The sequence below is a fragment of the Carcharodon carcharias genome, chromosome 4, assembly GCF_017639515.1.
Source record: "Carcharodon carcharias isolate sCarCar2 chromosome 4, sCarCar2.pri, whole genome shotgun sequence".
NCBI lineage: Eukaryota > Metazoa > Chordata > Chondrichthyes > Lamniformes > Lamnidae > Carcharodon > Carcharodon carcharias.
This window is the reverse complement of record NC_054470.1, coordinates 155,141,957-155,164,314: the sequence shown is the minus strand read 5'-3', so window position 1 is coordinate 155,164,314 and position 22,358 is coordinate 155,141,957. Positions and strand designations below refer to the sequence as shown.

Below are 22,358 nucleotides of genomic sequence, written 5' to 3'. Positions count from 1 at the left end.
TCTGCTGCTGCTGATGGCCCACAGCGCCTCATGGATGCCCAGTCTTGAGTTGCTAGAACTGTTCGAAATCTATCCCATTTAGCACGGTAGTAGTGCCACACATGATGGAGGGTATCCTCAATGTGAAGGCAGGACTTCGTCTCCACAAGGACTGTGCAATGGTCACCCCTACTGAAACTGTCATGGACAGATGCATCTGCAGCATGCAGGTTGCTGAGGATGAGCTCAAGTATGCTTTTCCCTCTTGTTGGTTCCCTCACCACCTGCTGCAGAACCAATCTAGCAGCTATGTCCTTTAGAACTCGGCCAGACCGGGGTAGTGGTGCTAACAAGTCACATTTGCTGATGGACACTGAAGTCCCCCACCCATAGTACATTCTGCGCCCTTGCCACCGTCAATGCTTCCTCCAAGCGGTGTTCAACATGGAGGAGTACTGATTCATCAGTTGAGAGGGTGGTACGTGGCAATAAGCAGGAGGTTTCTTTGCCTTCCGGAGTCTATGTTGAGGACTCCCAGGGCAAGTCCCTCCTGACTGTATACCATTGTGCTGCCACCTCTGCTGGGTCTGTCCTGCCGGACAGGACATAGCCAGAGATGGTGATTGTGGTTTCTGGGACATGATCTGTAAGGAATGATTCTGTGAGGATGACTATGTCAGGCTGTTGCTTGACTAGTCTGTGAAACAGATCTCCCAATTTTGGCACTAGCCCCCAGAAGTTAATAAGGAGGACTTTGCAGGATTGACAGGGTTGAGTTGCCAGTATATTTTCTGGTGCCTTGGTTGATGCCAGGTGGTCCATCTAGTTTCATTCCTTTTTTGAGACTTTGTAGTGGTTTGATACAACTAAATCGCTTGCCATTTCAGAGGGCATGCAAGAGTCAACCGCATTGTTGTGGGTCTGGAGTCACATATAGGCCAGACCAGGTAAGGCGGTAGATTTCCTTTTCCTAAAGGACATTCGTGATGGGTTTTTACAGCAAACATAACCATGGTATCATGGTTATCGTTAGACTTTTAATTCCAGATATTTTATTGAATTCAAATTCTTCCGTCTGCCATGGCCCACCTTTGGGGTGGTCTACACCTGAACAGTGCCGGAACCAGTGTTCTATCAAGCCGCGTGACTAGGGAAGTACAGAAGGTTTTAAAATAAATAGTGGGAGTAAGGGATCAAATTTGGGAAATGTGGTAAATCAAAGAGTGGAGACAAAGCAAGATAGAAAGGTATGAATATGGGAAATGATATACAGGCAGTGACAGGAAGGGACAGAGTACAAATCTAAGAGTAAGTCAGAAGATAAGGTTAGAGGTTACAAGAATAATACAAAGAGAAAACTAAATGCACGTAGCATTCGAAACAAAACAGATGAAAAAACTGATACCTCAAATAGAAATAAATAAGTACGATCTGTTAGCCATTATAGAGATGTGTCTGCAGGTGAGAGATTGGTACCTAAATATTGAAAGGGACATGACATTTTGGAAGGACAGGAAGCTAGGAAAAGTTGGGTGAGTCTGTTAATTAACGATGGCATTAGCACATTATAGAGGGATGACCTAAGTTCAGGAAATCAGGATGTAGAAACAGTCTGGGTAGACTTGAGAAATGATAAAGGTTAAGAAGTCACCATTGGGAGAGACAGCCCCCTAACAGTAACAACAAGGGAGGATGGGGTATAAAGGAAGAAATAATGGGAGCTTGTCAGAAAGGTACAACCTTAATCAAAAGGGGATTTTAATTTACATTTAGATTGGAAAAAGCTGATGGTCAAAAGTAACCTAAATGAAGAATGCGTAGAATGTTTTCCTGATAGATTCTCAGGACAGCACATTCTGGCACCAACCAGAAAGCAGGCTATACTGTACTTGGTACTGCACAATGAGATAGGATTACTTAATGACCTCATAGTGAAGGCATCCTAGGTAACAGCAATCAGAATATAATTTAAATTTACATTCAGTTTGAGGGAAAGAAGAGTGGGTCTAAGATTAGTATTTTAAACTTAAATAAGGGCAATTATGAGGGCATGAAAGCAGAGCTAGCTAGAGCGAACTTGCAAATTAAGCAAAGGGATAGTTCGATAGAAATGCAGTAGCAGATATTTGAGGGGATATTTTAGAATACACAGAATAGATACAGTCCAATGAGAAAGAAAAATTCCAAGGAGAGGGCCTGCCATCTGTGTCTAACTAAAAAAGTTAAAGGTAGTATCAAACCTAAAGATAAAGTGTGCAAAGCTGCGTGGCAGGTCAGAAGATTCAACTGAATATAAAAAAGAGAATGACTAAAAAATTACTAAGGTGGAAAATATTAAGAGTACAAGAGAAAGCTAGCTAGAAATATAAAAGGGCAGTTAGTAAGAGTTTCCAATTAAAAAAGAAAATAAGTAACTCTCTTCTCATACCACATAAATTGTTGCTTTCCCCTGATATTGGTATTCTTGCGAAGTACCCTGATAATTGCATGACAAAAAGCTTTGACATGTCCCTTTTATCAGCAATACTGAATTTATCTAAGTGCCCCGCTATAACGTCTTTAACAATAAATTTCTATTAGATTAGAAGAAATTTTTTCACCCAGACAGTGGTGAGCCTGTGGGATTCGTTAGCATAGAAAGTAATTGAGGCCAAACCATTGTATGTTTTCAAGGAGTTAGATATAGCTCTTGGGGCAAAAGGGATCAAAGGGTATGGGGAGAACGCGAGAACAGGCTACTGAGTTGGATGATCAGCCATGATCATAATGAATGGTAGAGCAGGCTCGAAGGGCCAAATGGCCTATTCCTGCTCCTAGTTTCTTTGCTTCTAACAGCTTCTACCATTTTCCTTATCACAGATGTTAAGCTAACACACCTGTAGTTTCCTGCTTTCTATCCACCGCCTCACCTTTTTGAATAAAGGAGTTAGATTCATTATTTCCAATTGATTGGAACCTTCCCTGAATTTAGGAAATTTTGGAAATTTAAACCAGCAGATCATTTATCTCACTATTCACTTCTTTTAACCCCCTAGGATGAAGTCCATCAGGACCAAGGCACTTGCCAGCCTGCAACTCTAAAGATTTGCCTATGACAGATGTTAAGCTGTAGTTTCCTGCTTTCTGCCTCCCTCCCAGATCCTTTAAGAAGGTGTGCTGTGGATAAAGGAGAACCAGCGGATATGCTGTACTTAATTTCCAGAAGGCATCTGATAAGGCTCCACGTCAAAGGTGGAAAATAAAAGCTCATGGTGTGGGGTAACATATTGGCATGTACAAGATTGGCTAGCTAACAGGGAACAGAGTAGGCATAAATGAGTCATTCTCTGGTTGGCAAGTTGTAATAAGTGGCATGTCACAGGGATCAGTGCTGAGGTCCCAACTTTTTACAATTTATACAAATGACTTGGATAAAGGGACTGAAGGTATGGTTGCTAAATTTGCTGATGACACAAAGATAGGTAGGAAGGTAAGTTATGAAGAGGACAAGTGGCTAGAAATGGATACAGATAGGTTAAGTGAGTGGGCAAAGATTTGGCAAATGGAATATAATGTGGGAAATGTGAAATTGTGCATTTTGGCAAGAAAAATAAAAAGATTATCTAAATGCTGATAGACTGCACAGCTCAGATACAGAGGGGGTGTTCTAGTTCATGAATCGCAAAAGATTAGTATGCAGGTACAGCAAGTAATTGGGAAGCTAACAGAATGTTATCATTTACTGCGAGGGGAATCAAATATAAAAGTAGGGAGGTTATGCTTCAGTTATATAGGACATTGGTGAGACCACATCTGGAGTACTGTGTAAGTACTGGTTTCCTTACTTAAGACGTTGGAAGCAATTCAGGTAAGGTTTACTAGACTAATATCTGGAATAGGCAGGTTGTCTTATGAGGAAAGGTTGGGTAGCCTGGGCTCTTATTCACTGGAGTTTGAATAAGAAAAAGGTGACTTAATTGAAACATAAGATCCTGAGAGGTCTTGACAGTGTGTTATGTGGAAAGAATGTTTCCTCTTCGGGGAGAATCGAGAACTAGGGGTCACAGTTTAAAAATAAGGGGACATCCAATTAAAATGGAGAGGACGAGAATCTTTTTTCTCCTAGACAGTCGTGTGTCTTTGGGAATTCCTTCCTCAAAAGGTGGCGGAAGCAGAGTATTTAAATTTTCTTAAGGAATTGGTAGATAGACCCTAGATAAGCAAGAAGGTGAAAGGTGGTAGGCAGGAATGTGGAGTTGAGGTTACAATCAGATCAGCCATGATCTTCTTGAATGGCAGAGTAGGCTCCTAATTCATATGTTTGTCTGTTTGTCAGTCCCTCTGCTCTTGCACCCCTTGTAGAACATCACCACCTGGAAATTCCCCTCCCAAGCCACTCACCATCCTGACCTAGTAATATGTCACCATTCCTTTACTGTCACTGGGACAAAATCTTCCCTCCCTAATAGTACCTGCAATGGTTCAAGACGACAGCTGACCACCACTTTCTCAAGGGCAATTAGCGATGGGCAATAAATGCTGGCCTAGCCAGTGACACCCAAATTCCATGAATGAATAGAAAATAAAATTGTACTTTATTTTTATTATTGACCGAGACCTTGGTGTACAGGGCACAACTTCAAAATTTGCGGATGACACATAACTTGGAAATATTGTGAAACGTAAAAGGATAATGATAAACTTCAAGAGGACTTGGAGACAGGTTGATGGAATGGGGTTTAATACATAGAAGTATGAAGTGATTCACTTTGGTTGGGGAGAATGAAGAGGGGCAATATATAATAAAAAGGGTACAATTCTAAAGGGGGTGCAGAAATAGACACACGGGTGGGGGGGGGGGGGGGATGTCCAAAAATCATTGAAGATGTGAAGATGTCAGGCTAGTTTGAGAAAGTAGTCAAAAAGGCACAAGGGATCTTGGGCTTAGTAAGTAATAGGTGTAAAGTACAAAAAGAAAGCTTTGATAAACCTGTGTAAAACACTTTCAACCTCAGCTGGAGTGTTTTACCGATTCTGGGCACTACACTTGAAGGGTGTGAGGGCTTTAGAAATGGCACAGCAAAGATTTACAAGGATGGTTACAGAGGTGAGGGACTTTAGTTCCGTGGATAGATTAAAAGAGGAGAGTGTTCAAAATGCAAGACAGTAGATATGAAGAAAATTATTCCCACTGGCGGGGGGGATCAAGAACCAGAGACCACAAATTTAAGACAAATGGCAGAACAACCAAAAGCATAAGGGAAAGCAGATTTTTTGATGCAGTCAGTGGTTAGGATCTGGAATGCACTGCCTGAGGGGGTTTTGGGTATACATTCAATTGTGGCTTTCAGGAAGGAATTGTATAAGCATCTGGAGAGAAAAAAAATTGCTGGGAAAGGGCAGAATAGTGGGACCAGCTAAATTGCTTTGTCAGAGAGCCAGTACAAACTCCTATGCTGCAACCAATGATTCTATCCTGATTACACCTAATTGCACTGAACAGGGCTAGGGGAAAGGGGGAAAAAATCATCCAGAATTAAGGATTCCCTCAATTGTTACCCATAACCCAAGTTGGAAAAAGCACATGCAGTTGACAGGCGAGGACAGAATTGCAGGTCAGTCTAATAATCTGCAATCCTTGGCAATGAGCATTGGCAAAGTGATTTCTTGAGGAAAATACTAAGGAATTGCAGTAATTCACTATGAACTTGCACCTTTGTGGGTGGGGTTCTGGGGCAGGGGAAAGTGACAACATGCACAAGAAACATGGAATAAAAATACTCAATTCTAAAAGCCTAGAATTATTGTTTTTTTTTTAAGTTTTCAGTTTTTTGGAAGAAATTTTAATCTTGCACATTTTGGTTAACATCACAGGACCTGCAAAAAAAGGTTCACACCCAATATGTGCAATCAATTTCTAAAAAATAAATTCAAGTTCACAGAATGCATTAACTAAAGCAGTTATATTAACATAGTCTACTCAGGCAGAATTTTGTCGAAGATGCCATATGTGGATTGCTATCAATACATTTCACACTTTCAGGAACTATAATTTGTAACTGCATTATCAATGATCTCCATTGATAATGCATTGTTTATAAGAAACTTAAGGCATTTGATCATAAATTCAGATTTGATACATTCAATACAAAATTCCCCGTAGAACTAGAAAACCAATGTGTAGGAAAAGTAATAAAATCAGCTTCTGCACGCATATTTTAGATCTCTTGAAGTGAACTTCTGTTTGGCTGGTTTACACATTTGGTTCATTACATTTTAATTAGTCAAACTTGTCTCTATCTAGAATGGCTCAAACACCATCTTTTAAAAAAAAGATCAAAAGGCAAAGTAAGTTGAATCAATTGCATTAACCTCCAGCTACTCCAACACATCTACATGACAGATATATAATCCAAGTAACAGGAAATAAAGTGATGCATTGTTTTTTTAAATCTGTAAGACTTAATTTAGACAAAAGACAAAGGCAGTAATTTACACAAGTAGCAAACAAATTGAATCGTTGTCAATTTGTAATTTAATATCTGCAACACAGCAAATGTCTGTTTAAAATAAAACGTAAGAGCATCCCAATTGTTCACTGGGCAAATGCACTGTCTTATTGTGACAATAAACCATACAAGTTCACACTTTAATTGCTTCTTTTTGTGGTGGTGGTGGGTGGGTGGGTGGGTGGGTGGGGGGGGGGGGGGGGGGGGGGGGGGGGGTGTTGGTGAAAACAGAAAGGAGCAAGCAGCCTATTCTATTTTGAGGTGAGCCATCCACTCCTGTCCCCAACTAACAACCAGACTTTTAAAGTGAAGTAGAGAGGAGTCCATTGAAAGATGGGATTCCTGGCTGATTTGCCCTATCCTAATCCAAGGGCACAATTGCGAATTACAATGTCACGATTACTCAGGACAATTACCTCTGGATGGAAGCTCCCAGGCCACTCTTACGTAAAATTCGAGTTAAGAAAATCATATTGGAAAGGTGGGAGGGAGGGAGAGAAGAGGAAGAAAATTAGCCTGCATTTATATAATGTCATTAGCATACAAAAACATTTTAAGATGTTTAACAGAAACATAATCAGACAAAAGTTGAGACTGAGTCAAAAGGGGGGATATTAGCAGGGGTAACCAACTGATATCTTAGTTAGGTTTATGGGAAACCTTGAAAGGTGAAGAATGGAGTGGAAAAGTTTAGGAAGGAAATTCCACAACAAAAAGCAGTAAAGGTACAGCCACCAACGACAGGGCAAAGTTATTGAGGGGTGTGTGAGAGACCGTAGTTGGAGGAATGCAGAATTTAAGTGTTGTAGGCTGGAGGAAGCTAGAGATAGGGAATGACAAAGTCACAAAGAACAAACATGAGGGTGAGAATTTTAAATTGGAGGCACTGGGGCATTGAAAGCTAACATAGGTCATTGAGAACAGGGATGAGCAAGACGTAGTGCATGTTAAAGAATACAGGCAGCAGAGGTTTGGATGAATTGTGGCTTGTGGAAGATGGAGGTTAGGAGGCTAGCTGTAACTGTCTGATGGTGACAAAGGTACACATGAAGGTTTCAGCTGTAGTTAAACAGTAATTGATCAAAATTCACACAAGAAACAGGCTAGACTAAAAAGATGTGTTCCTCAGTCAATGAATTCATTATTAGGCACAAGAAAACCAGAGGACATAAAAGGGTTAAAGTGCTAGGGTTTTCTCAATGGTATTAAGACTGCTTGTTCATAAATAAAATGAGCTAACTAAATTTAAAGATGTTTAGAAAAACTATTGCAAGTAAACTAAAAGGAAAAAAATTAAAAAGCTACATTTAAGAACTTGCATTTATATGGTGCTGGTAATAGAACATAGTTTTATGCTTCAATGTAGAGGGGGTTTGGGGAGATAGAAACAGAAACAAGAAATCAAACAACGGAGAGGAAAGATTAGATTGCTGACTGGAAGCCTAGTCAAAATTATGGGTGCTGAGGTTTTCAAAAGCTAAGAGTAGAAAGGTAGAAGATAAAAGCAAAATACGGCGGATGCAAGAAATCTGAAACAAAAAAGGTAGAAGTGTTGAGGGAATTGTATAAAGTAGGGGTGAAGAAACTGAAGGTTCTGCCAATGATTGGGTGAAAAGAGGGCTTGTTTAAAGCCTAATACATTTCTAACTTTTTCCAGTTCTGATGAAAGGTCATCAATCAGAAATGTTGGCCTTTTTTCTCTCCAGAGATGCCACCTGACCTGAGTATTCCCAGCATTTTGTTTTTATTTCAGATTCCCAGTACTAAATTTTGCTTTAGGATCCAGTGCTATACTGCCTAGCTCAATTGCTCAACTTCTTTGCTGTCTCCCCAGGAAGCCTTGGTATTTTCAGTTCATAAAAAACTTATTCTAACATTTATGATCAACAAAGACTAATTTAAATATCAATCTTCCCAATCAGAGCCTAAAATTTAGCTAACATTGTGTCAAAAGAGTGCACTCAACTGCTGACAGCGTATAAAATAGAAATCTTTTCATTGTTCACAGGCACCAAGACGACAATTCATTTCAGGTCAATTACCATAAGTACTACGTTTCAAATAATCATTTATGCATGAAACTATTAAAATAGCTTTTCTATAACAATACTCTAAACATCTAAAAAATGAATCAAACTCCTGTACAATATGACCTTAAATCACATTTTATTCCTGATGCTTGCTGTTGAGGAATATGAAGTGGAAAAAATGATCAAAATGCGACAAAAATATCTTTCCCCAGATCCGAAAAGTTTTACAACAAATATAAGAAAGATATTTCGAGAATGCTATCCTGAAAACCTTTGCAGAAGTGTCCGCTGTACTTTTTCCACTACTGTAGCAATAATACATTAAAATAGATCAGATCTAACCTACTTCACCTGTATTATTCATCCTGGTTGTTCTTCGGATGACATGGCTAATTTTTACCTATATCAGCTTTTTTACAAATGAATTTATTTTCCTACAATGATACTAAATAACTTGAGACACTGCCCATAAAGCCGAATGGTGCACCATTTCACAAGATCAGTAGTGTCATATCATGCCACGCACAATGTATTATTCTGCTGATAATACAGAAAGGTGTCTCTTTAAGGTTACAGTATCTATCCTAAGTAACAAGAGCCTTGGATCACATCGTGTTTAATAGCTGTTTGTCACAAAACGCTAAAAATTTGAAGTTTCAGACTCCAGCTCTAAAACATAACTTTGTTTTACTTTTAGAAGTGAAGCCTGCTTTCACAGATGTGTTGTTTTGAATGAATCACAAGTGAATCCCCCATGGTGCCATTCAGAGTAAGTCAGATGACAACTGGATCTTCCCTCTCCCTTTGCAAGTTTCTCTCCAGCTGCTCAAGAGATATCCTTTACCTTTGCACCCTATAGTCAAAACAACCTTCTGGACTCTCGGTTAGGACTGCAGAGGACACATTATCCCTCTAGTTAGTGAATCTCCAGAACCACAGTAATGTGGGTGGCTCTTAACTGCCCTCTGAAATGGCCTTGCAAGCCGCTCAGTTCAAGGTCAATTCGGGATGGGTAACAAATGCTGGCCTTGCCAGCGACACCCACATCCCATGAAAGAATAAATAAAAAATACCATCAGCAATCTAGCTATTTACCTGCAGCCTTTTTCCTTATCTTCAAAGGTAGCAAATCTAAAAAATGCTAAGAAGCTTGAGTGCTTTCAAAAATTAATTGCTATTCAGGTCCGCCTTTGTGAGAATACAACGAAAAGGGTAAAGATTCTGGCTTACCTTCAGTATTTTCTGTTCTTGAGTTTCCTTATAGATTTCAAATCCCATCTTTGTTCATATTTGTATCGCCGTTTCCAACCCCGCCCCCCCCCCCCCCACCAAAAAATTGAAAAGAAATTAGCGTGTGTATAGTGTCTTAAGTTGCAATAGCATTTAGAGGTATGGGCTTAGTAAATCTCCGATAACATTTTATAAAGTAAGTTTTAGACTATGCAATGCACAAGGCATTGCTCTCTTAAGGTAAAGCAGTGCCCTTTTACAATAAAAAGGCCAGATGATAAAAATAAGTTTAAAGTCATACAGATTTGACGTGCTATGTAATATTAAGCTGCAGTGCCATTTTAAATAACCACCATCTCTTTTCCATCACTTTCCCCAATATCTTTTTGAAAGAAGCATTGTTTTGTGTCAGAAGCTGATAGTTACACTGTTTTAATAAACATAGGGCTGAATTTTCCTATAGTGAACCTAAAAGCCATTACTTACATCAGAAACGGACAGCAACTGCTACTGACCGCACATGAGCAGTTAAAAACCGAAATGCGGGGGTTGCTGTCTGAGATGCAATGTCCCTTCAAAAGCTGCTCAAAAATGGAAAAATGACATCTGTCTGGCTCCTTATTCAAACACACTGAATGCCACGAAGTTTCTGTACTTGCCTCATGAACAAAACTGGTCAGAAATGTTAGTTTTGTTTACAACAGTGTACGTGTCCTTTACAGCAAAGTTCAAATGGTTCAAGATGGGAAGTCCCAAATTAGAGTATTTTGAATTCCCACCTCTAGGTTAGAAGGAACAACATACTGATCTTCCTTCCCCTTTTTTTTTAATCAACTGTTGATCAACTTTTTGATTTCTTGACTATCAGCTTGCAAGCTCAATTATAACTTGGGTTAAAAAATGAGGCATATAGTATTGCACTAGAATTCAAAACTCTATTCTGAAGAAGCCTCCAGATGTTTAGAATAGAATGTGATATTGGACAGAATCTTCCAACGAATTTCTGTGTAGAATAGATTTTGAACTCATTTGAGAATCTTTGTGAAACTGTAGCCTATGTACAGTTACAATGCATTGTGAAACCCAAGAAATTTTTTTTTAAATTCTTCAAAATTCATGTATGTTTCAGTCCTCAGACGTTCTGATGCACTTTCAATACATTTTTAAAAAATCATCCATAGCCTAACAGGTAACAGCTGATTTTGCATTTACATGCTTCTATGAATCTTGTTCAGGGAATTCTTTATATCCAACTTTATGAATAACAAAGTAACAAGGGTCAGTTCATGTTCAACCATACATACTGGTATTTTATACTTTCCACTTACTATGAATTCACATTAAGTGAAACCACAGTATATTTATTCACTTTTAAGTGAACTGTGGCAGTGAATAATGAGCCCTTCATTATGCTAGTTAATTTACATTTCTCAAGCACATAACAATAACTCTGATTAAGAACTTGAAGGAAACACAGTAAATTTCCCAGTAGAATGCTGTAAAATATAAAATGTTCACTCTTTGCTAATCATTTCAGTTCTAAAAATCAACAACCAAAACATGAACCATACTCTTCAGATACTGATAAATCTACGGCGCGTTTCCAACGTGTGTGCGTTTATTATTGGTTTCAACAATGCAAACCAATGGCCAGTTAGTTTAATCTAAAATGAATCAAATGCCTCTTCAAGCAAAGTGAGCTAGTATGGAGAATGGTACCCCTGCTCTAATTAGGCACAACTGCATTCAATGAATTTATGTCTGCACTGCAGACTTTCCACTAATTCATGAACTGAGCGGACTGGATTCTCTCCAGATACTATTATAAAATGTAAATTCAGTTAGCAAACAAGAAATCAGCCTACAAGCTTCAGCTGAGTTTATGCCAACCTTTATTTTCAAAAAGGTAGCTTCTTCAGTGTATTGTGAAATGGTATTGGGACTGAAATAACTTAGGCTAAATTTGTAAATGACTTGTATCATTTTTAAGCACAGTCTCTAAATCAAACTGTGAACTGTAGGGAAATCCATTGGTCTCCCTAAGAACACTTGCTGACCATTTCCTGAATATGGAAGTCAAGTTTTTTGGTGCAACTTTAGAAAAATAGTTCACAATACTTTTTAAAACATGTTTTTTTTAATCTGGGAGCCTGGGAAAAAAAAGGAGGTAGAGCTGGGTACAAGGGTGAGGTCAGCCTTTGAAGTGAATTGGACTTTATATAGCTTGTGTTTTTCCATTAGTGCCATAATTAAAGAATTTCCTGTTGCCAGCATTTGTTGCCAGCAACCTCACAAGAAAACATAGGGAATATGGTTTCCAAGTACTTATTTAAAAATATAAATTGTTATTAACTCAGATGCTAGGGGATAGCTTAAAGAAAAACTAAATTTATCACACTATTGCCAAACATTTAGTATCACTACCCAAAGACAAATTACAAACTTGTCTAAGAGCAAAATATCATGGATGCTGGAAATCTAAAATAAAAACAGAAGATACTGGAAATACTCAGCAAGTCTAGCTGTATCTGTGGACAAAGAAGCTGCATTAACATTTCAGATCTGTGACACTTTATTGCAAACTTGTCTGTCAGCAGTATAGCATCCGTTTGTCTCAATTCTTACAAGCTAACGTTATCTTAAAGCATAAATCTCACTATCAGGACTTTTGCATTAGAAATTAAAATCATGCACCAAACAGCACCCATTTCCTTTATTTCCGTTCATTTTCAGATGTTTGCAGTAAAAACATTGGAATATTAGTTCGAGCAAATTACAAAGGTAGACAATGAGAAAATTGAGTATCAGTTATATAATAACCAATGTTAGCTGTATGCTAAGTGAACTCCCTACTGCTAAACCACAATTAAAGCACTAGCAGGTGACTCTCAAGTTAAATAAAGAAATGCTCACATTATTTATAATTCCTTTCACAGTATTTTTCCTTTAAATTCAGTATCAAGCCATTTCACATCAACTGGAACTATCTGCAAACAATCCATCTGGGCAGACAAACATCCCTCAAGTTGACTGAATGAACGAATCACACGACCAGAAACTGCTCATGTTGATCTAACTATGACATTATTTTAAACCATTTTACAAATCGAACTGCTCTCAGAATTGAATTGCAGCATCCTTGCTGGCTAAGCAAGTATATCGAGTTAGTTGCTGAGTTTTATGGAACAAAGAAGTTTGATATCTATTTTTCATTGGAAAGACTAGCATTTGCTGCCCATCCTTAATTGCCCTTGAACTGAGTGGCTTGCTGGGCCATTTTTCAGAGGGCAGTTAAGAGTCCAAGCACATTGCTGTGGGTCTGAAGTCACATGTAGGCCAGACCAGGTAAGGACAGCAGATTTCCTTCCCTAAAAGGATAGGGATTTTTTGTTAGTTAAGGGGAGAGATTGGATAGACTGGGGTTACTTTCCCTGGAGCAGAGGAGATTGAGGGGGCACATGATTGAGGTGTATAAAATTATGAGGGACATTGAGAGGGTAGACAGGAAGGAACTTTCTCCCTTGGTGGAGGGATCAATAACCAGGGGGCATAGATTTAAGGTAAGGGGCAGTAGGTTTAGAGGGGACATGAAGAATTTTTCACCCAGAAGGTGGTGGGAATCTGGAACTCACCGCCTGAAAGGGTGGGTAGAGGCAGAAACCCTCATAACATTTAAGAAGTATTTGGATGTGCACTTGCGATGCCATGGCATACAAGGCTATGGGCCTAGTGCTGGAAAATGAAATTATAATAGTTAGGTACTTGTTTGACTGGCGCAGACTGAATGGGCCGAAGGGCCCTTTTCTGTGCTGCAGAACTCTATGACTCTATGACAATCGACAATAGTTGTCATGGTCACCATTATGAAGGCTAGCTTTATATTCCAGATTTTATTACCTGAATTTAAATTCCACCAGTTGCTGTGGTGGGATTTGAACCAATGTGCCTGGGCATCTTGATTACCACTACATCATCACCTCCCCCAAGGTACTTCGTCCAAGGAAGTGGATCTCAACCAGGGCAACTACATTTAGCCTCAGTACCCTAGGGTGGATGAGGGCAAGTGTCCCCATTTCTGATCAGGTTCCAGAAACCCCGGCTGAAATATCATGTGAACACAAAACATAAAACTGAAAAAAGACTGAAGCCCACTCCAATAAATCAATACTACACCCACACAGTGTTCACCTACCCCCACCTCCTGAGACAAGCAAAGAGAGAAGAAATCCTGCAAGCAATTCAAGAACAACTTTGGAAATTCCTCTCGGATTTTACAACACAATCAGTGGCGAGTTGCATGGCTGCAAAACCCAGTGGTCATGCCTACACTCAACTTTTAAGGCTTATATGGGGATAATGGCCACTGCACTAAAAGATTAGAAGTGACCAGTGGAAATATATCCAACAATGACTAAACCTTTGTAAGTATAAAGGAAAACAAAAACATATCTGCACCGAAAAGAAATAACAGAACTTAAATGATAAACAGGCTTTCAATTCATGGACAAGACTATGAAACTGTTTTAAAAAATGATGTACCTCACAACTAAGTCTTAAGCCCACTTAAAAAAAACTAGGTTGATTTCTATAACTAGAATAGATATTAAGATATGCAATCACATACTGTCTCAAAGATAGGGCATCTGGTAAAATAGCAAAGAAAAGTAACATCAGAAAATGAAATGCCTGTTGTGTACTGTTTTAAAAGGTAGAAAGCCAATATAGTGCAAATTTTCAACTGCTCACGTCTAATGATATAAATGACACAGTGCTACCAATGAGACAAATTTAAAATCACTGCAAGTGTTACACTTAATCGATATTAGCCAATCAATATTAGTCAAGAAAACTAAAGAAAATATGTTCCATAATGCAAAAGATCCCAGAGAGGATTTTGAAATATCTTAGTTAATACTTATCCTCTACACCACAACAAAATGACTGGCTATCAGCCGGTTCTGATGGAAGTTCATGGACCTGGAATGACAATCCTGTTCCTCTCTCCATAGATGCTGCCGGATGTTGCGTGACTCCAGCATTTTTTATTTCAGATTTTCAGCATTCGCAGTATTTTACTTCTGTAAACTGGTTGTCTGTCTCACTGACATCTGTGCAAATTGGCTGCTCAATTTGCCTCAAAACAGCGACTACAGTTCAACAGTAATTTGCTGGCTGTAAAGCACTTTGGGATAAATAGAGGATGCGAAAGGTGCTATAATAATGTAAGCTCTTTCCTAAACATTTTAAAAATCGACATCTGTGCAACTATTGCTTTAGTCACTTATCAACACGTTTCACAGTGCCAAAAGTAACAGATTTTTGTTTTTCACTACTTCAGTTGCCACATCATATGATTTCACTCCATAGATGGAATGGGTGAGTGTTGAGCGGCTTTCCCTATTCATATCACATCAGGGTTCAGATCAACACAATGTCTGTTTCTGAACAGCTTTGTCTAGTTTTAACATAAAACACACAGACACTTTGGTCATCAGCATAAAACTGTCTTCAACAGAAGCAGTTAAGCTGAAGATGCTTTCTTTTAGCAGAACTTTCAGTAAATTTCAAGCTGCATAGGCCTTCTGACCTTTATCAGATCAGAATTAAAAGTAAAATCATATGACACTGCCATTATGAGAGTAGACTAGAATGCAGACATGTTATTGGTAGTCAGACTAACAATGACAAGTACGCCAAAATCTGAAGTGGCCAAGTTAATTTAAGCCACTAACCACCCCCATTTACTGCACTTCACATGTTCAATAACAAAATATACATTTCAGTTTAAATTTCTATTGAATCCAGTGTTAGGTGTTATAACTTTAGAAATGTTGACCTTAATTGCAGTAGCCTATAGTTCCTATCAACTTTGAACATAAATGTATCTGTAAACCATGAATAAGGTTGAATAAATTCATTGTAGACATGCAAATCTTTTTCTACAATTAAGATCCCTTGACTTATGGTCAAGATCCATAGCCCAAATGACCAAGGGAGGAGGGATGAGCTAAATGATGGTTTAGTAGTACAATTTATAATTTGCCAATTTTGGCATCTCAAAATTTTGGGATTATAAATTGCTGCAAATGTGCACAAAACAGTTTAAAAATAGACTTATAGCAAGTTTCATTCTTTATATTTTTGTTAAGGTTCTGTTATGCATAAAGTGTGAATATACAATTTGCAGTCAGATTATGTTTAAATTCAGTTAAAATGAGTCAGTAAATAGAACTTAGGTTCTAAAAACACCAAATGCACCTACCTTCCGATTTTAACTTTGTCAACACAAAAATCAGGTAGTTATTGAAGTCTGGATATTGATTAAGTTGCTCCAGTTTCTTTAAAAAAAAGCTAAGGAAATATTTCACAACTAAGGAACTAGAGAAACTGAGCAGGTTTGAAATAAAACATGGTCGAGTTTCCCAGATAAAACAGAAATGAAATTAAAAATACCGTCTAATCTATTAATAGTTTAACAAAACACCAAATCTGCAAAACAGACCTAAGTTTATCGTTTAAATAAAATGAATTAAGGTCTCGTAATTAAAACAACGTATTACAATTTTCACCTTCCCCCATCGGCCAATTTATACAACGTGAGGCGCATGGCGATGGTGTGTTAAGCATGCCATTCGTGTTAAAGCACCATTTAAAAAAAAGGTTCCGTAAAACTGCATACGCCACAGACTTCACGTTCAGCCTGGTGGTAGCGCACTGTATCGGTAATATGGAAGAGTGAAACCAGTTAAAGAAAAAAAGACGCATACGAACATTTCAATTTAAAAAAAAAATGAGAGACGTGTCTCCCTCAACCTCTCCGCCTTAGGCGCAACACCGAACTGCTTCATTCTTGATCCTCTCCTTTCGAACACGACAATACGGGAACATTTCCCGTCCGAGCACGTTTCGATGAGCGATTTTAATAAAATAAGTTAGGCTGGCCGCTTTGCAAAGGATACTTGCTGAACCGATCTCTGGATGGCCGTGTCTGGAGACTGCGATTCCTTCAGTAGCTGCAGGATCTGCTGGAGCCCTTGCTCGTCTGGTTTCCACTCGTACTCCATCTTGGTTTGCTGCAATGAGATAGAGAGAGAGAGAGGGAGAGAGTCGGGTCAAACGCCACTCACTACAAACACATTCAACTCACTGCTCACCATTAATGCCTGCCCTTGTCCCGCAACGCAAAATTAAAACTCCTCTTAATTTCTTACAGACCTAATTGCACTTTACGAGGTACGTGTTTTCTTCGTCCTCAATCAAACGTGACAACAATTCTACTGACACCGCACTGCAAGGCCTAAAACGACAGACTCATGGCGAATTTTCAATCCAGTCAGACAACAGAACTGAAAGCCTCGCTCCTTCTCCGGGTCCTAATGCGCAACCGGTCATACGTTCAACCACAAACCTGCCAATCTCCTTCTCTGGGTCCTAGAGATACTGAGTTTATATTCTTTGGATTCAGAGATCAAAAATATTTTATGGACCAGCAAGAGAAAAATAAATTTTAGAAAACTGCTTTGACGACGTTTGTTCTTTGTTTATCGACGAAAAATCAACAATATAGGTACAGAAACGTAGCAACTGAGCAATATTGGTCCTATATCAGAAAATGTTCTTTAGACTCTACATCAACCACCGTCAACAGCATTCCCACAAATAAATTACATCAATTCCTATCAGATGTTTTTCTCCCGTTTATTCCCTTCCTCATGCTAAGGTGTATTCTGATTACACACGTCCTTCCAATACCTTCAAGTCAGAATTTTACATTCAGCACATCATGCTTGCACCAGTCTTCTCGTCTCATTCCCTCCATCCCTGGTGGTTCCCTATATGCCTTTTTTTTCTTTTTAAAATGGTTGTCCACTTTAAATATTATAGTCTGATTCAGTCAGAATTTCTGGTGGAATATTTAATCTCTTAACAACCTTCAATTTCCAACATGTCCCTTTATTCGTTTCATAAAACACCTTAAATTTGTCTTTTAAAAAATCAAATGCATTGACCAAGTAGAACAGTTAATTAAATTTGATTTCAAAGTCCCTCAATTTTGAACACCTCTGTATCAAGTTTTCAGCTTTCTCTCTGTGGCCTAACCAATGATTTGTACAGATTTAGCATTATCTTTTTGCTTTTGAATTCTGCCACCATTTATAAAACATAAAATCCATTATCCTTTTATAGCTTTTACAGCCAGTTCTCCTACTTTTAAAGATTTACTTACCTGAAGCCTATGTCTTTGTTCTACTCCTTTATAATTTTACCAGCATATAATTTCTTAGCTTACTCAACTCCCTCAAAACTCATTGCATAAAAATTGTTTCCCATGATACCTTTGGTATCTTTGCCAATTACCTATCAGTGGCTTCAGGTTATTGATCCTTCTGCCACTGGAAACAAGTTCTCTTTATTTATTCTATCAAAACTCCTCAAACATCTGTCAAATATCCCTATAACCCCCTGCTCTAAGGAGAGCCACCCCAGTGTCTCCACATAACAGAAGTCTTTCATGCCAGGTGATTTCTCTAGTTTGAGCATTACACAACCTTTTAAGCACCTCCTCTTTATTTTTACTCCATCCAATTTTCTCTCATTACCCCCTCTTTTATTGTGACATTGCCATATCCTTGTCTTGAGAACTCAGCCATGTGCTCTGCCTCACAAAAGGATCTTGTTTTTGGGCCTTTAATTAGCCCTACCCTTCCATTGGCTAGTGTTTTACAATGTACATGTCTTTTAACATTTTAAGTTCCCTTTTATGTTACCTGATAATCTATTCTTGTACACTCTCTTTGCTCCTTTTATTTCCTTTTTCAGTTCTCTACACTTTTAAAAAAAAATTCAGCCAATTATCTTCCCGAAGTCACTTACAGTCCTCTTCACAGCTAAACATACTCCCTATTTTAATGCCATCTGCAAATGTTGATATTGTGTCTCTTATGCCATAGTCCAGATCATATACTGATGTGGAGAAGATTCCACCATCTACAGTGCAACTCAATTCCATTCCAGAAGTGGGTGGGGAAGGGGCACAGATCCTAGATATGCTGGATTTCAGCCTCATTCATGCCTCAGTATGCAACTTGACAGTGGAGTAGCACTATAGGTTAGCACAATCATGTTTTTATCAAACACACAGACACCTGTGCTTCATGATCAATCCAGCATATTCCCTGTTCTGGACATTTAATTTTGCTTCAGGACCACCTAATAATCCCATCGTATACAACAGAACTCAGAAATGCACCAAAAATAAATTACTTTAGTATCAGTCACTGATGTCATGTACCTTGAGGCCATGTCACAATTTCTCATTTCAGTTGTTGCTTCAATGGCCTTCAGCACATGTCAGTTAATATTAACTAAAAATAATTTAAATCCAGAGACAGCATTTTAGTATCAGTTCTGTTGAAATATAAAAAGCCAGAAATGTTTATCATAACTACTTTGTAACTACTTCCAAGTCATGATTGTACACATTCAATCTTTCTGCATATTACGTTACATTAAAATGCGCTGATCAACTACAATGACTTCTCATATCTTCCGTACCAACAGAACAATACTATACACCTGATTTATAATCAATAAACCGCTCAAGATCCACCAATGATTTTGTGGAACAAAGAACCTTATTGCTCATTCCTAATCATCTGTAATTCTGTGTATGATGCCTCTAAAACGAGGCAGAAAAACGTGCATATAACTTGCAACATAATACAAAAGCCTAAATTCACTGTTAGCCAAAACCAGTTATTCATTCTCTGGATTACTTTATTTCAATAACTATAGGAAGATAAACTAGAAATCTTGCAAATAATATTTTGGAAACAGTGTTCAATTTGAATTTAAGTGATTTTACAAACTCAAATTAAGAAGCAAAAATACTACCACCATTTTGTCAGATTTGGGGATATTATGGTGGGGACTGTATTGCAAACCAGTTAAAATGAACTTTACATAAAATTCCTGCTACATATTGGGTGACTTTGCTATAAAATTCATTTCCCATATAAAAAAAAACATAGATTACTCAAATATTATGCACCACTTCAATACATTGACAATAATTCAGAGGAGCACTTTAGTAAGTGATATTCCAAACCGACACAGAAATCAATGAGCTATACTTTATCAGATATTAAAACTTGCTGACTGGGCATCTCAACATTTCCTGATGAAGAAAAAAGCCATAACAGCCAGGAGTTATCAATGACTGAAGACTTAACCAAATCGGCTGCATAAATCCTACGTCTACAAGAGCAGAACAGAGACAGGGTATGCTGTGGTGAATCACTCACCAAGCTCCTCTGCAAAGACTTTCCAACCTCTACAAGGCACAAGTCAGGAGTTTGATGGAGTAATGCCCACTTGTCTGGATGAGTGCAGCTCCACTATTCAGAACAAAGCAGCGTGCTTGATTGGCACCCCACCCACCACCTAAAACATTCATTACCTCCACTAGCACGGCACCGTAACTACAGTATGTACCAGCTACAAAACTCACTGCAGCAATTCACCAAGGCTTCTTCAACAGTACTTGCCAAATCTGTGACCTCTACTACCCAAAGGAACAAGCAAGCACATGTGAATACCATCACTTGCCAATTCTCCTTCAATTCATACACCCTCCCAACTTGGAGCTATATCATTGTTTCTTCACTCGTGGATCAAAATCCTGGAACCCCTCCACCACCATGCCACAGTTATACATTACATCGCACTATCCGTAGAATTGTAGTCTTTACAGGAACCATTCCAAAGTTAACCCTAGTTTCCAACAGGCCCGCTTCTCCCTATTTCCAAGTCATAACGGGCCAGTGTCTGGCAAAAATACTTTCCCTTAGTCTTCTGACAATCCTCGCACCAACTTCCAGCATCAAGGCTCAATCTGGCAACAACTCCTCCCAATACGCTAAGGACAATTTTCCAGTGTCCTTAAACTTCCAAAAGGTCCTGTCTCTTCAATCAGAGAAGGAGCTCCCACCAGCGTCCTGCCTGATGGCTAACAGAGAAAACACTTTTCCCCTCTGCTGTTCACAGCTGCTCCTGTTTCCCTGCCTCTCTTTCTGCGGTACTTACTCTTTGCCCGGGGTTTCTGAATCAGACTGTCTGGGAGTTTGTCAGGCTGCACACAGCAATGCCAGCTGTAGCTTTCATTGTGTCTAGGTGTGTATTAGTTGCCGGCCAGATAACGTTTAGGCAATAAAAACAGAAAAAGCTGGAAAAACTCAGCAGGTCTGACAGCATCTGTGGAGAGAGAAACAGAATTAACAAAGAACAAAGAAAAGTACAGCACAGCAACAGGCCCTTCAGCCCTCCAAGCCTGCACCGATCATATTGCCCGTCAAACTAAAGCATTTTGCACTTCCTGGGTCCATATCCCTCTATTCCCATCCTATTCATGTATTTGTCAAGCTGCCTCAAACACCACTATCGCACCTGCTTCCACCAACTCCTCTGGCAGCGAATTCCAGACACTCACTACCTTCTGAGTAAAAAACTTGCCCCGCACTTCTCCTCTATAGTTTTCTCCTCTCACCTTAAATCTATGTCCCCCAGTAATTGACTCTTCCACCCTGGGAAAAAGCTTCTATCTACTCTGTCCATGCCACTCATAATTTTGTAAACTTCTATCAAGTCGCCCCTCAATCTACGTCGTTGTAGTGAGAACAATCAGAGTTTCTCAAACCTCTTCTCATAGCTAATAACCTCCAGACCAGGCAGCATCCTGGTAAACCTCCTCTGCATCCTCTCCAACGCCTCCATATCCTTCTGCTAATGTGGCAACCAGAATTGCACGCAATATTCCAAGTGTGGCCTAACCAAGGTTCAATACAGCTGCAGCATGACTTTCCAGCTTTTATACGCAATGCCCCTGCCAATGAAGGCAAGCATGCCATATGCCTTCCTGACTACCTTATCCATCTGCGTTGCCACTTTCAGTGACCTGTGGACCTGTACAACCAGATCCCTCTACCCGTCAATACACTTAAGGGTTCTGCCATTTACTGTATAATTCCTACTTGTATTAGACCTCATATTTGTGCAGATTAAACTCCATCTGTCATTTCTCTGCCCAAGTCTCCAACTGATCTATATCCCGTTGTATGCTTTGACAATCCTCTTCACTATCTGCAACTCCTCCAACCTTAGTGTCGTCCGCAAACTTACTAATTAGCCCAGTTACATTTTCCTCCAAATCGTTTACGTATACTACAAACAGCAAAGGTCCCAGCACTGATCCCTGCGGAACACTAGTCACAGTTCTCCATTCAGAAAAGCACCCTTCCACTGCTACCCTCTGTCTTCTATGACCAAGCCAATTCTGTATCCATCTTGTCAGCTCACCTCTGATCCCATATGACTTAACCTTCTGTACCAGTCTGCCATGAGGGACCTTGTCAAAGGCCTTACTGAAATCCATGTAGATAACATGCACTGCCCTTGCATCGTCGATCATCTTTGTCAGTTCCTTGAAAAACTCGATCAAGTTAGTGAGAAATGACCTCCCCTTCACAAAACCATGCTGCACCTCACTAATACGCCCATTTGCTTCCAAATGGTAGTAAATCCTGTCACAAAGAATCTTCTCCAATAATTTCCCTACCACTAACGTAAGGCTCAC

The 22,358-nt window shown here is 39.1% G+C and overlaps 1 protein-coding gene across 5 annotated transcripts in view; it reads right to left on the bottom strand.

The window, feature by feature from the left end:
- tnpo1 (transportin 1) overlaps positions 1 to 22,358 on the bottom strand; it is a 185,869-nt gene that overhangs the window by 123,499 nt on the left and 40,012 nt on the right. For 2 of the 5 annotated variants that reach the window (XM_041185762.1, XM_041185765.1), the window contains exons 2-3: positions 16,687 to 16,800; positions 15,990 to 16,065 (exon numbers count right to left, since the gene is read on the bottom strand). In XM_041185762.1, coding sequence (XP_041041696.1) covers positions 15,990 to 16,065; positions 16,687 to 16,800 — 190 coding nt within the window. Of the gene's footprint in view, positions 1 to 15,989; positions 16,066 to 16,686; positions 16,801 to 16,942; positions 17,113 to 17,954; positions 17,974 to 20,812; positions 20,981 to 22,358 lie in introns of those variants that run through there. The other 3 variants (XM_041185767.1, XM_041185768.1, XM_041185766.1) reach the window with 3 other exon arrangements.